This window comes from Rhinopithecus bieti, unplaced genomic scaffold (genome assembly GCF_001698545.2).
Source record: "Rhinopithecus bieti isolate Rb0 unplaced genomic scaffold, ASM169854v2 scaffold_19939, whole genome shotgun sequence".
Classification (NCBI taxonomy): Eukaryota; Metazoa; Chordata; class Mammalia; order Primates; family Cercopithecidae; genus Rhinopithecus; species Rhinopithecus bieti.
The window spans coordinates 3,091,637-3,107,113 of NW_016810019.1; the positions used below are offsets into that span (position 1 = coordinate 3,091,637).

General features: G+C 41.4%; 1 protein-coding gene across 1 annotated transcript in view; it reads right to left on the reverse strand.

Moving 5' to 3' along the window:
- Nucleotides 1–1,068: 1,068 nt before the first annotated feature.
- Nucleotides 1,069–15,477, reverse strand: part of TMEM170B (transmembrane protein 170B) — an 84,962-nt gene continuing 70,553 nt past the window's right edge. Inside the window, exons 3-4 of the mRNA XM_017891174.1 lie at nucleotides 10,856–10,937; nucleotides 1,069–1,279 (exon numbers count right to left, since the gene is read on the reverse strand). Coding sequence (XP_017746663.1) covers nucleotides 1,222–1,279; nucleotides 10,856–10,937 — 140 coding nt within the window. The 3' untranslated portion in view covers nucleotides 1,069–1,221. The remainder of the gene's footprint in view (nucleotides 1,280–10,855; nucleotides 10,938–15,477) is intronic.

Consider the following 15,477-nt stretch of genomic DNA (forward strand, 5'->3'; position numbering starts at 1 on the left):
CTCCCAGGAACACAGAGTCATCGCCAAGAACTTTAAGTCTAACCTTCACCCTGCACGGTTCAGTGGCTTGCAGGCTGAGAGAAGGAAAGCAACATCTGGGATTTAGTCCATATGAGACACTTGACCTCTCAGCTTCATGCCTCAACAGGTTTGGTGTGGGGCTGAGGCCAGAGAAGCAGAGCAGCACATACAGTGCAGGCGAATGTTGACAGAAAAAATATTCATATATTCTTCTCTAGATGCAAACTACAAATAGCCTACCCTCCAACAGGAGGTCTTGTGGTAGATTTCCTGCTTATATTAATGTTTAAAACATATGAGTCTGTTCAGTTTGGCTAGCTGTGGGAGGATGAGTTCCTGGACAGCACTGGTAGAATATAACCATCCTTCTCTGCCTTGGGTTTTTTTTTTTTTTTTGAGATGGAGTCTCACTCTGTCGCCCAGGCTGGAGTGCAGTGGCGTGATCTCTGCTCACTGCAAACTCCGCCTCCCGGGTTCATGCCATTCTCCTGCCTCAGCCTCCTGAGTAGCTGGGACTACAGGTGCCCGCCACCACACCAGGCTAAATTTTTTTGTATTTTTAGTAGAGATGGGGTTTCACCATGTCAGCCAGGATGGTCTTGATCTCCGGACATCATGATCCGCCTGCCTCAGCCTCCCAACGTGCTGGGATTACAAGTGTGAGCCACCGCGCCCGGCCTGGGTTTTTTTTTTTTTTTTTTTTTTTGAGGCAGAGTCTCACTCTGTCGCCGGGGCTGGAGTGCAGTGGCCAGATCTCAGCTCACTGCAAGCTCCGCCTCCCGGGTTTACGCCCTTCTCCTGCCGGCCTGGGTTTTTAATGAGAAACCATGGCCATGTGTGTGCCATTGGAGTTTCTGAAGCTGAGAGTCCTATAATGGCCAGCCATTGACTCTAACTCTGGGCCTAGGATCTCCAAGTTTGGCATGCAGAGGTGTTTTGGAATGAATAAAGGACTTATGGAAAACAGAAATTGTTTTCTTTATTAATCGTTACAAGTGTAGGTAGAGACAAACCAGCCCGGGCATGTCCACCCAAACTCCTGCATCCTGGATTTACTTCCTTACTCTGCCCTCACTTCAATCCCTAACACAATAAAGCTTTGAATACACTGTCCCTGGGATGCTTATTACCTTTGAGTTACAAACGCTGACGCTATGGGGAAAAGGACAGAAAGACATCCCCAAAGGAATCTGGATTGGTTCATCCGAAGGAAAGGATACAGAGCTCTTCTGATGCAGGGTCAATTCCGTTTCCTTGTCTGTCAAATGGAAAAATACTCTGTTTACCCTCTAGCATCCCTTCTAGCATACAGATCTATGATATTAAAATATTGCTCTTTTCAGCCCTAGGCATAGGGTAAGAGGAAACTAACCCACAGTAGAAGGTTATGGGAAGGCTGAAGATACTCTTTTCAAGGAAGGTAGCTCTAGTTATTAAAAAACCATATTCAGAAACACAGTAAACTACCAATGCTAACAAATATTAACATTGCTTTATTTAGTCAATTAATTACTTATTGAGTATGATGATCACTTAGACAAAATGTGTGTGCTGGGGACAGTAGCATGCTGATAAACTGGCTCTTTAGAGAAACAAACAGCCCTGAACTGTAGTGTTTGCAGATTTTCATGGTGTAAATAGTCCTACTGTAGCTAGTTTCAAGGTATGAACCTGATGTCACTGGACCCCTCGACAGAGAACTGGGAACATGTGTACAATTGACTCTCGAGGGCCGGCTCAGGATCCAACACACCACTAGTTGGGTATAGTCTGAGCAACATCCAGATTTGTTGAAATCAGCTTAAATTCCTATATTATGATTTTATTTTCTCCTTTCACTATTTGTGCCAGGAAGACCTAGTCTGACAATAAACAGACACATATTTTGAAACTGAACTCCCATGAGTGGAGAGTAAGCAGTAAAATCGCTGAAAACCAAAATGGGGTCCAGCCATCTGGCCCTTCTCCTGCAGGGCAGAAAATCATGGTGATAAGCAGACTTTCAGGCTCTCCTCACTACAAGCCACTTGACTGCCTAACTGCCGGGGTGGCCTGTGCTGGCAGCAGCCCCATTTCCAGCACACACTTACTGAGCTGTATGCCAGTTACGCAGCTCAACCCACAGCTCATGACACATATTCAATAAATGTTAATCAAATACGAATTCATTCTCTAACAAGGTCTTGAATGCCAACCATTAAAACACTGTGGTTTCTGTTCTACTAAAAGTCAGGTAGATCCAACAGACCGCCGGTCAGTTGAGTGGAGAAAGAAAGTAATGAGTGATGTCCAGAAGGATAAACACCATCCTCTCTAACAATGGCCAGATTCATTCTGCTGACATAGGGGAAGATGAAATTAACCCACAGCAGAAGGTTCTGGGAAGGTACTCTCTTCAGGGAAGGTAACTCTAGTGATTAAAAAACACATTCAAATACTTCATTATCTCTACTGACAAGCAATGGTCCTTGGGCATCTACCTAGACTAGAAGTCGTAGGGCCTATTATCCTTGTACAAATTCGTTTCCTCTTTTTTTTTTTTTTTTTTTTCAAATTGAGACAGAATTTCGCTCTTGTCGCCCAGGCTGGAGTGCAATGGTGAAATCTCAGCTCACTGCAACTTCCACCTCCCAGGTTCAAGCGATTCTCCTGCCTCAGCCTCCTAAGTAGCTGGGATTACAGGTGCATGCCACTATGCCCAGCAAGTTTTTGTATTTTTAATAGAGATGAGGTTTCACCATGTTGGCCAGGCTGGTCTCAAACTCCTGACCTCAGGTGATTCACCAGCCTCAGCCCCGCAAAGTGCTGAGATTACAGGCGTGAGCCACCACACCTGGCCAGTTTCCTCGTCTTTAAAACAAGGACATCAATGCCTATTTTGCTGGCCTATTGTGCAGATTAAGTTAAATAGCATATACCGTGCCTAGCCCTAGGTCGAGGACATGACGGTTGAGTAAATGGCAGATGTTATGATGACTATTACATTCATGTAAGTCTCCACATCCCTTTTCTCTGTCTTCTCACACCTTCATATTGACTCCATGCTGGTAAAAACTCTGCTCTAAGCCCTGTCAAAAATACTGATCTGCTGCCCCCTCTCTGAGGTGTCTGGGAATTGTTTTGTGTTACGATTCCAAGCTGCTTAAACCATAGGCAATAAGTAAAATCTTCCTTGGCTGGTGGGACATCCTGTAGGGTCACAATTTCAGCATTTTGCCCTGTGGACTGTGCTAGATAGGACAATGGCCCCCTAAAGATGTCTACATCCTAATCCCCGGAACCTATGACTATGTTACCTTTCATGGCAAAAGAGACTTTGCTGATGTAATTAACTTAAGAATTTTAGATGGAGAGATTATTCTGCATTAACTGGGTGAGCCTAGTTTAATCTGCAGGGTCCTCTGAGAAGGGGACATGAGGGTTAGGATCAGAGAAGTAGATTGAATGATGAAAGCAGAGGTTGGGGTGATGAGGCCAGGAGTCAGGGAGTGCTGGCAGCCTCTAGAAACTGAAAGAGGCAAAGAATGGAATGTCCCCTAGAGCCTCCAGAAGCATCCAGCCTTACTAGCTTGCTGACACCTTGACTTTGGTCCAGTGAGACAGATTTTTGACTTCTGTCTTCCGGAACTGTAAGATAACAAATTGTTTTAAGCCACTAAGCTCGTAATAATTTATAATAGAAGGAATAGGAAATTAATACAAAGGCAAATAATAAAACACAGGTCATGAGTCCCAGAAGGGGAGCAATCTTTCCTCTCCAAGCCCCGTGTGTGAGAGGGAAGGACACAGTCTCCTTAGTCTACGACAGTGTCACTTCCTCAGCTGAGACATTTTTACAGCAGAAAAGTACAGGTCACCAACCAGTCCTCAAACCTTCCAATATTATAGCTTAAGTTGGGGATAGGAAAGGAACAAGGTTTACTGTGCAAAAAGCTGTAAGCCATCAGTATTGTGGAAGTCAGGTGATTACATGTATATACACATAAATACATTATATACACTTGGAGAAACATAAAATATATAAAGGTTATATACTTATATATATACTTTAGAGTGGCATATATACTTCTATATATACATAATATATATACTTCTATATATACATAGTATACATAGTATATATAGAAATACATATGCAAATATATAGTGGTATATACTTATATACTTTATATGTATACTTTATATACTTTGTATATGCTTTATAATATAATATACTTTACAGATATACTAATATATACACTATAAAGTATGTATAATATATACTTTATTATATCTCTTATAATGTATATAATATGATATAAGAATTATATATAAAAAAGTAAATATATTATAATGTATACTAGATATATATTTTGAATAGCATATATAAAATACATAATAACAATATAATGCATATAATGATATTACACCATATATTGTTTTATGCACAAATGTTACTTATATCCTAAATGTAAAATAGAATATATACGATACATTTATATAATATACAATTATTAAATTTATTATTTATTATGAATATTAAATATTATTATGTAGTATAATAGGTATACTAATCATATTATATAAAAAAAAATAATAAATATAAAATAATAAATAATAATATAAACTAATGATATTAGCTTTAATATAAGAAGTATATACGTATTTTATATATATACTCATAATATATAGTAATACGCTTAAGTAATAATAGGTAATAGTATATATTATCATATAGTTAATATATATAAATATATAATATCTTTTATAAAGTATATATATAATATATAATATGTACTATTTTATAACCATTATACTTCATATAGAAAGTATATTATACTTTATCATATATATCATATGTAAGTTACATGCATTATACTTTACATATATACTTTATATATACATAGATTTTATATACTTATATACATATGTACTATATATATTTAAAGTATGTATATTTAGGTGTATATATACTTTATAATATATATTATACTTTACAGATATACTTGATATATACAATATACTTTATATACATACTTTATATACATATATGTATATAAAGTATGTACTTTAAATATATATAAATAAATAAGAAGTGTGTGTGTACATACACATATATATATAAAGTATATATATATATAAACTGTATGTGTACCCACACACACATACACACACTTATGTTAGAAGTTCAGAGTAATAACACTGTGAGTGGACCAAGAAAGCTAAGTAAGTGATTTTTCAAATAGATCCTGAAGAGGAATTAGGAAACAAATGACCTTAACTGAGTTATGGCCTCATTTTAAAGGAATGAACTGTAGGCCCTGAACTGTAGTGTTCAGGAATGAAAGCTCCAGCTTAGCGTGCATGAGGAATTCTGAGAAACCACTGGAAACCATTTGGTAAGAAATAACGGCCTCCTGGCAGCAGGACTAAAGTTCTTTCATGACCTCACCAGGAGTGTAGCGTGAGTTCCTGTGATCCCAACTGGCCCCACCCACCGTGTCTGAGCCATATTTGTAAACTCCAGAAGTTCATGGGGCATTTGAGGGTACCCTCAAGCTTTCATGGGGCTTGAGCTGTGGAGAAAAGTGTTGAGAGCAGAAATGAGAGCGGGCGGAGCTGGCCATCTGGCTAACACCCTGCACTCCATGGGGTTCATGTTGACTCACTTTGCAAAAGGCCCTCTGTGCCCATCTTTTTAAGAAAAATGCTTCTCAGACAGAGCTGCCAATAGGCTCAAAATGGAAGGCCTTTCAAAGGGCTCCTTCTGATTTTTTTCATTGTCATAGCTTAGAAAGCATATAGAAAAACAATCATTAGGGATGATTTCCTGGTGTGTGTGTGTGTATAAAATATATGCAAATATAAGCATAGTATTTTTGGTGGGATACCCGTGAAATTGGTTAACAGTGGATAATTTTGAAGGTAGGATTAGAAAAGTGGCAAGGGGACCTAACCTTATTGATTCATGTGTTTTTAAGTGGAGATATTTAGGATGCTTTTTTCTTTTATGTTAATTGTTTCAGCTATTTTCCCCAAATACTTTCTTTTCTAAATAAAAGAACTTTTTCCTTTTGGCTGAAAAGAGGTAATATCGCAAAGCAGAAAACAGAAAGCCTCTGATTGTACCCATTGAATTTCCAAAATAAGTTCTTTCCTCTTACAACCAAACTGTCCTGGGCCAGTGAATGGCTCATCTACCTCCCAGACGGGCGCGGTGGTATGGCTTCATTTCAGCGCTTCTCTAACTAAAACACGCAAATGAATCACCCAAGGATCTTGTTACAAGGATCTTGTTCAGGCTCCTATTCCGCGTATCTAGGGTGGGGCATTTCTAACAAGCTCCCGAGGGATGCTGATGCTGCCGGTCTATGGACCACATGGTGACACCTGTTGGACGAGGTATCCAGAATGAATACCATGCTTTCCAGTTTAGCCATCAGAACATAGAAGCCCTGGAGTTATGCGAACCTCTGGCCGGTAAGTCAGAAGTTTCCAAGGTCAGCCCAAGGTCACACAGTGAACTCCAAAACCAGAGTGGATAACTGATGGGCATGGTCCCAGGCCCACTGAGGCTGGAGGCAGTTCCACTTTGAAGCCCACTAATCCCACACTAGAATACTGAGGAAGTGCTACCACAGGAACAAACTGTCTATGTTTCTACCTCAGGTCCCTGCTTCTTTACTGTTTTTTGCTATAAGTGGAAAGGCTTTCTTTGGGAGATCCCCAGGGACCTGACACTGGCTCTTATTGCGGTTACTGCTGTTATCGCTGATGTTACAGTAAGGGCTATGATGCCAGTGAGCTAGAATGCTTGTTCCAAATACCAGGACATTCAATTCTTTGTGATTACCCTTCAAGGAGAGTCTCTGCTATTTTGAAACTGGTACACTTATTAAAAAATTAAATACCAGGTGGTCAGCCAGAGCCCAAGGGCATTTCCCACCCTGAACTGTGCATGCCAAAACCAACCAAACAGCCTGGTTGTGTTTTCCTTTTCTATTACCGGCATGCGAACAATGCAATCGCCGTCGTTTATGCTGGAGATATGGTGTCACCGTTAACCAAGACAAAGGATCAAAACAGGCTTTGTTCTAGGACTCTCTGTTCTATGGCCAGAGAGTTCTTGTAGGATTTGTACTTGCTGATCCTTGGAGTGCAAATTAGATTTAAGTCCCCAGTACACTTATTCCTGTAACCAAGATTTTAATAAGGACTTCTCCCCCACCCACCAATGTTGCCTGTGCCACTGCTTCTCTGCAATTCCAGCTATAAAAGGTGTTGTCCAGGTTTGTTTGTTTTTTTGGGGGGGGGGCAGCGGGGAAGCAATTTCCTTCTTGCTGAGACTAAAGGAGGGCAATCTCTATCTCCACATGTCTCTGGGCTTCTTACTAGTTTCTTAGGCCCAATCAGAGATTCCATTTCATAGAATCCGATTTTTAACAGATTTTGGAAATTATTCAGTACAATCTCTCCAATTTGCAGATGAGAAACTTGTGGCCAGGAAGAATGAAGTGTTCAAAGTCACTCAGCCAATTTGTGGCAGAACCAGAGCCAAAATTCTGTCTTCTGACCCCCAGACCCATGCTGGGCCCACAGCACTCCGGCTGCCTGGGATCATGGCTGACATCAACGGGTTTCCCATCCTATACAGGAAAAGTGGCATTCCAAAACTTCCTTCAAAATGAAATCTAGCCACAGTGTGCAGACATAATCTTGTGAGTCACTCACTGAGAATCTGAATATCTAAACAGTGTCTAAGTAGCTAAATATCACCAGATTAAGAGCCAAAAAAAACCTCACTGGAGTTGAGTTGGTTTTACATTTAACATTGGGTACATACTTGGATGGTTCAGGATTTGCTGGGCCATATTTTCCTAAAACATAAAATGGTGCTAGCAATAGGTCCTCATCTGCCTTGCAGGGTAATTAGGAAGATAATTTGAAAGGAAGTTTTATTTTAATAGTTATGGCATAAATGAATTTGATGCCCACACACCTAGGTTTGATTCCTGCTCTGTAAATTACTGGCAGCAGACTCTGGAAAAATCCTTTAACCACTCTAGCCAATAGTTTTCATACCTTTGAAAATGAGGCAAAGACTTTTTATCTCATAGCTTTGTAGAGGATTAAAATGAGATGGGTATGAAATCAGGTGTATGACACAGTTTCTGGTAAGTGGTGAGCATCCACTGATAAACTGCACATTCTACCTTCATCACTTCCTTTGTGTATCTGGTTTTCCCCACCTAGACTTCAACTTCCACACAGATTTGTTTCTTTGAAGTGAAAGGCTAACACTCAAGACATGCTTCCAGTTTACTTCCAAAGCAGAAGAAAACATGATGCTAGCCCTTAAGGAGTTCTTACTGCCTGCAGAAAAACAAAATGAGCTAACATATTGAGCACTTTGCAAGCGTTATCTCATTTAATTCTGATGGCATCTCTATAACATATACGGTGTTTGAAGCTCATTTTACAGTCAACAATATACAGGCACCAAGAGATTAAGGAACCTACCCAAGAGCACAAATCCACTACATGGCAGAGCTGGCCCTCAGAACTCTCCCAGTTTTGCCCCTGGTTTGTAGACTCGTCTTCTATTCCTGCCCTAGTGTTCTGATCTCTCATCATGTCTTCCAAGGTGCATTTTAGCAAGGAACTCCGTTTCACGGTTCCTGATGGATTTTTTTTCTAACCATGTGTGCTTGTTTGCTAGGGCTGCCATAGCAAAATACGACAGACTGCAGGGCTTAAAACAATAGAAATGTGTTCTTTCACAGCCCTGGAGCACAGAAGTTCGAGATCCAGGTGTGAGCAGGGTTGGTTTCTCCTGAGGCCTCTCTCCTTGGTTTGCAGATGGCGTCTTCCCCTGTGTGCTCCTATGATCTTCCCTCTGTGCACGTCTGTGTCCTCATCTCATCTTCATAGAAGGACACCAGTTATATTGATTGAATTAGTGCCCACCCTCATGACTTTACTTTTTAACTTCATTACTTCTGTGAAGTCCCTATCTCCAAATACAGTCACACTCTTGAGGGTTTGGACTTCAACAGATGAATTTTGAGGGGCATAATTCAGCCATAACATTGTGATTTCCATCACAAATGTGTATCTCCTCCTAAACAAATTCTGAAGTCCTAGCCTCCAGAAACAATGGAGAAAGGGAGGGGAAGAGCAGGTGGCATAAACTCTGCTGAGGAAGGTGCACACGTTTCTCGTGGAACACTTTTCAGTGGCCCCTTCAGCTCCCTTGAATAACCTGACTACTTCATCATTCCCACGCCTTCCGTATTCTCCAATAAGCCCTTTACACCAGTTTCTCTTGTCAGGGCTACCACGTCCCCACTTGAATCCTCATCTTGGTGTGCTTCTGGGGGAATCCAAATAAAGACAATTGCTAAAATGAAATCCTAAGTAGAGCTGATGTGAACACTAGTAGACATACGCTACACAAATCTATCTCCAAGATTGAGCCCAACGGCCCTGTGATGAGTTTCTGCAAAAATTTCTATTTACCACCAGCACAGCAAGCTCCGTATTCGTGGGACCCAGTGCAATGAAAACTGTTTAAAAGTGGAGGAAGAAAGTATTGTTAAAGGTACTATAAAATAAAGATTTTTCCTTCCTTCTGCAGTCTCAACTTCTCATGACATTAAAAAAATCTGCTGTTTAGTGTTATTCTAAGTCAAGAAAAAATAAAAATTTAAATTATTAGCATGAATTTTACGATTCATCTTTACATTGCATAATGTCAGTTTTAAATGCAAATATGGGCCAGGCACGATGGCCAACACCTGCAAAACCAGCACTTTGGAAGGCCAAGGCAGGTGGATCACCTGAGGTCAGGAGTTTGAAACCAGCCTGGGCAACATGGTGAAATCCCATCTCTACTAAAAATACAAAAATTAGCCAGGCGTGGTGGTGCATGTCTGTAATCCCAAGCTACTTACTCTGAAGACTGAAGCATGAGAATCACTGGAACCCCAGAGGCGGAGGTTGCAGTGAGCTAAGATCGTGCCACTGCACTGCAGCCTGGGTGACAGAGCAAGACTTCATCTCAAAAAATGATAAAAAATAATAAATAAATAAATAAATAAATGCAAATATGAGAGTATTTAACTCATCTGCTGAATCGCTGGAATTATGTAATTCATACTTTGCAGCTTATACATGAATATATATATTTTTTTCTTGCCAGAACAGTGGAAATACTGCACAAAACTAACTTAACTCTGTTTATTTTCCTTTTTTTTTTTTTTTTTTTTTTTTTTGAGATAGAGTCTCAGTCTGTCACCCAGGCTTTAGTGTAGTGGCACAATCTTGGCTCACTGTACCCTCAGCCTCCCGGGTTCAAAGCGATTCTCCTGTCTCAGCCTCCTGAGTAGCTGGGATTACAGGTGTGCAACACCACGCCCAGCTAATTTTTGTATTTTTAGTAGACATGGGGTTTCACCATGTTGGCCAAGCTAGTCTCAAACTCCTGATCTCAGGTGACCTGACCACCTTGGTCTCCCAAAGTGCTAGAATTACAGGCGTGAGCCACCACACACAGCCTTTTATTTTACTTCTTGATATGCACATACTCTATCAAATCTTAATTCTCAGCTGCCTTTTTTCCTTTTGGTCTATGTCTTCATTTTCAGATAAAGTGTATGGTTAATTCAGGGAAGTGCATGAGTAAGAAAGAACAGAATAGGGTCCCTTGGTTGTTAGTATTTGTTATTAATAGAATGCCATTGCCTTCTTTCTTGTGTCAAAGCAAGTTCTGCTTCAAATGGAAAGTGTGCCCTCTTGGGGCTGTCAGTGTCCCTCCTCCTTCCTCACCTCACCTTTCTTGGCTGTCCACACTTACCTTGTATTTGCTTTGAGTCTTCTCTGAATCCACACACATGGTGGTTCCACTGGAATTCTGTGTCCAGGGGGCACTGCGAACGCTGTATGTGAATGAGCAGCAAGGATCAATGGACATGCATGTTCCATGTCACTACTCAGCTCACGTGCATGCTCTATTTTCATGTTGGAGTACATCTATGAGACACGAGTTCAAAGGTATTAAGGATTCATTAAGAATTAATAATTTATTAATCCTTATTAAGGATTTTACCATGGCAACAGCAGAATGTTAAACCAGATGTGAGACGCGTGTGAGTTCAGGGCCCTGGGTAGGTCACTCAACTGTGATGCTAACTTTGATCACAGAGAAAAGGAAGCCACGGCATGTTGTACACCCCTAAGTGGGAATCACAATTCTGCATTACAACCAGAGGCAAGGCACTGAACTCTCTGGTCATCAGAGTCCTTATAAGATGAATGTCTTGTACATGATAATCACGAAGGTTTTATTTCTAAACACTTTATCATTCAGCCAAGGTGAGAGGGCTTCTTGAAGTTCTTTACTATGTTCAAGCAGGTCTCATTTAAGACCAAGAATGAATTTAAAGAACACACCTGTCCCTTTCTTTGGGATTCCCCTGCTCTCATTAATATCACTTAGATAAGTAAAAAAAAAAAAAAATCCTGATAGCTTTTGAATGTCTTTGGCAAGAACAAAATTTCTTCTAGATGGCCAGAAAATTTCCACGATTATTTTTTCCTCTTAAATGCAGGGGGCTTTGCAGGCTTCTAATTTTTAATCCTGAGTGCATCCGCAGACACACATAGACACACGCACGCCCTTGGTTTCCCCTCTGGCCCACACCAGCATGGCGTGGCCCGGACAGCTGCAGTTTGTTGTGTTCGCTGGTTTCCAGCTGTGGTCCTTGCACCTGCCCTCACTTGTGTTTGTACATTCTGGAATGTCTGCTGGTTTTCCTTATCAGACGCGTGGAAGAACATAAACATGTCACCTCTTCCGAACAAGACTTGCAGTGTGTGTGTGTGTGAGAGTGTGTGTGTGCGCGTTTGTGGGACTTCCTAGAAACTAGGGCTGTTTTCTCTTGCCAGGCGCCACAGCAGGCCTTCCTGTGCAGGAGGTCATTTCAATAAGGACCCTTGGAGTTTAGTAAGCGGAGAAAAGAAGGTCATTCCCAGACAGGATGTTGGGAAGACGCCCGGCCGGCATGAGCCTTGCTGGGCAAGAGACGCCAACCGGACCAAGAATGTGGGCCAGTCCCCCAGGAAGTTATTCATGAGCCTGCACTGTATGATAAACAGGCAACCAAAACCTTTTCTAAACAACTAAAATAACAATGCTCCAAATTCCAGAAAATCCTCAAACAATGACTGGACATTCTTTATCCCCTATTTGCTTATTTGTTCACCAAGTACTTTCAAAGAAACCAGAAACTGAAGTTCTGTCTTGCTTTTCAGAGCAGGAATAAAGTGCGAGAAGATGTGCTGGCCACGCCGCACTCCCCGGGGCCATTCTTCCTTGCGCCAGCCGGGCCTTCCAGAATCCTTGTCACTCCCAGTGGCAGTTGAAGGCTGAAGGCCAGCATGGACTAGCTTTAAGACAGGTCAGCAGGATGGGGTTGAAAACAGGGAGAAGCTTCTATGGCTTATATAAGGGATCAAAAGATGTAAACTGATCAGGTTAGAAAATTATTCCTGAATAAGCAAAAACCTCTTCGGGGAGCTGGAAATTTACTATATATCTCAATGACTTGAAAGAGATATCAAAATTCCTTGGGGCACGTATCGTTTAAATTATAATATACACTCACTTGCTACACAATGACATTTCAAAGGCAGACTGCATATATGATGGTGGTCCTGTAAGATGACAGTACGGTATTTTTACTGTACTTTTGTATGTTTAGCCACACAGATACTTACCATTGCATCCCAGTGGCTTATAGTACTCAGTACAGTACCATGGAATCCAGGTTTGTAGCCTAAGAGTGATAGGGTCTACTATATAGCATAAGTGTGTAGTGGGCTAAGCCACCTTGGTTCGTGTAACTCTGATGGTCACACAACGATGAAGTAACCTAATGAAGCATTTCTCAGAAGACAGCCTCATTGTTAAGCAACACATAACTGTGTGTATGTATAATATGTATGATTATATGCGTGTACACATATATAATGTATACATAATTATGAAATAATATTCTGAGTATCATTTTATAGACATAAATCTCTACAGAATCTAAGTCTGCAAATAGTAAGATGACAGGTGGATATACGCACATATATCTTCTATCTTCTAATACCTGTTTATAGTAAGACCCATTCTTCATAGGGAGGAATAGAAATTCTTTTCATTTTTCTCACTGGGTCAGTAAAATTGCACTTGGAAACTTCAGTGGAATCTTCTCTCTACTGTCCCGGCTGCAGGCCAGAACACCCAGTTTCTTCTTTTTTCCTGTGGGGCTTAAGACTTTAATGTATGCGGTTTATCTATTCTTTACTGTTTGTAATCTGTCTCCCACACTTCCCTCTCCCTTATAATGAGAGCTTTCAAGGCAACCATTTTTTGTTGTTTCCTTGTTCCCTAAGTACACAAAGCAGTGACTGGTACATACTAGACACTCAAAATTAATTTTGAATGAATAAATGCATCTAGCCTCATTTCCAAAATTCAAAAGCACCGGGTATTTACCAGACACCAGTGAATACTTCTGATTAGTGTGGACCTAAATGGAAGACTGGATTGGTATTGAGATGGTACTTTCTGGAGAATGGAAAACTCAAAACTCACAAACATACAATTAAGATTTGACCAAAGGACCATCACAGGTGTCAAGAAGGATACATTTTAATGGGACAGACAGAAGAACCTGGACCATCTGGAACAACACACAGAAATGAGCCCCTGCCTAGAAGCCCAAGGAATCTCTACCCTTAGACATCCTTGAAGCCAGTGCTCTGAAATGGCCAGTTTCCATCTTGTCTGTTGGTAGGAGACAGGCTGCACAGAGAGACTTTACGATTTTTCCAAGCACTCTTTTCCCAAGATTCTGTGAATTTCTCCATCCATCTCCCAGGGGCAGGAATTCACACCACATCAAACCTCCCGACAATGCTGGCAGCATGGCTGGTGTGAAAGAGACTCCGGACTTGGATCAAGAAGGGATGGAGGAGAGTGAGGTTGAGATCAAAAAGCAGGAAGAACAGCCTGGGGAAAGAGCCAGGGAGGAGCCAGCTCTGCTCTTTGCACTTCTACCGGTTTCTACTGGACCAGCTTTAGTTCTGCAGCACTTTTCAGCAAGCCCTTTCCTGGCAATGTTCAGATTATTTCTAAAATAAACACAAATCACTTTGCATCTCTCTCCATAGGCTGTGAAGAACAGTAAGAGGCTTTGGAGAGCCGTGGGGACTCAGGAGCTGGAACCAGGCTTGAGACGGGGTCTAGAAGGAGCAAGATGGGATACCTTTGGACTGACACCTTAAATTCCACCCAGTTTATTACAACCCTGCTCACTCCTCTACCTGTCCCGCCCCAGTCAGGTGCAAACTGCCCTCTCCGGTCTTCCTTCCTCTCTAATTCATAGGTTGTCTCTGTTTTAAGAAGACAAGTGGCCAGTGACAGCCTTAAACTACCTTTGGGTTCTCTAAATAAGATATGCCTCCATGGAGTTGTGAAAGTGGATCTTTGCATGACACAAAATCACATATGCATACCAGGGCCCCTTTTGCTGTGGCGGGGAGTGGGGGAACGTGGTGAGACATGCTATATATTTCTTGTCTTTAAGACAACAATCTTGTCAAGAACGAAGACCAATTCTAATGGAATCCTAAATCCCTTTCCTTACCAACTGCATCAAGAGAAGCCAAGGCAAATCTATTTCTAGCCCGAGATAGCTTGAAATTAAATTTGGAATAAAATTTCAGGAGATGGGTCATTTCTGGCTTTCAAAGGCAAACCCAGAATCAGGCAGCCCCACGTCCCGTTAGGGGCACGTTCCCCTCTGAAAATGATGACACATGGAGGCAGGGAGATGACAAGTGTTTAAAATTTAAACCATGTTTCCGGGGGTGGGTGCCGATCCTGGCATGCAGCCCTGGCACCCACATGATAATGAGGGGCTCAGCTGGAATCTCTGGCTGAGGGCTTTTGTTGGAAAAGGTAGCAGGCAAGCCCAAAGAGCTCCCTAACAGATATAACGGCTTCATTATTACTTTCATCAGTAAGGCTGAGGTTCCTTAAAGGGCACCTTCCTTCCCTTAGTTTTTTTCATCCCACTGGCTGCACTCACAGCTGACTGTTCTGAGCACGGTCCTGTAACAGAGGGCACATGGCCAACTGGATCTTAAACCAGCTTTGTGCACTGTAAACAAGATGTACTCTAATTATAAAAGAGGGTAAGTGGAAGAGCCCAACAGGCAGAGGAAATTGAACATGGGTACAGAGTCAGTTGACTCAGAGGTTAACTACCCATTGAAATGGAGTCTAAAATGAGAAGTGACCTTTCTTCAGCACGGTTTTCATTCCATGCGTGATCCACAAAGGAACAGATACCGCACAAGATAAAGGCACCCGTGGCTAGCAGACAACCTTGACTTGGTTCGTTGGATTTTAGCAAGCTTGCC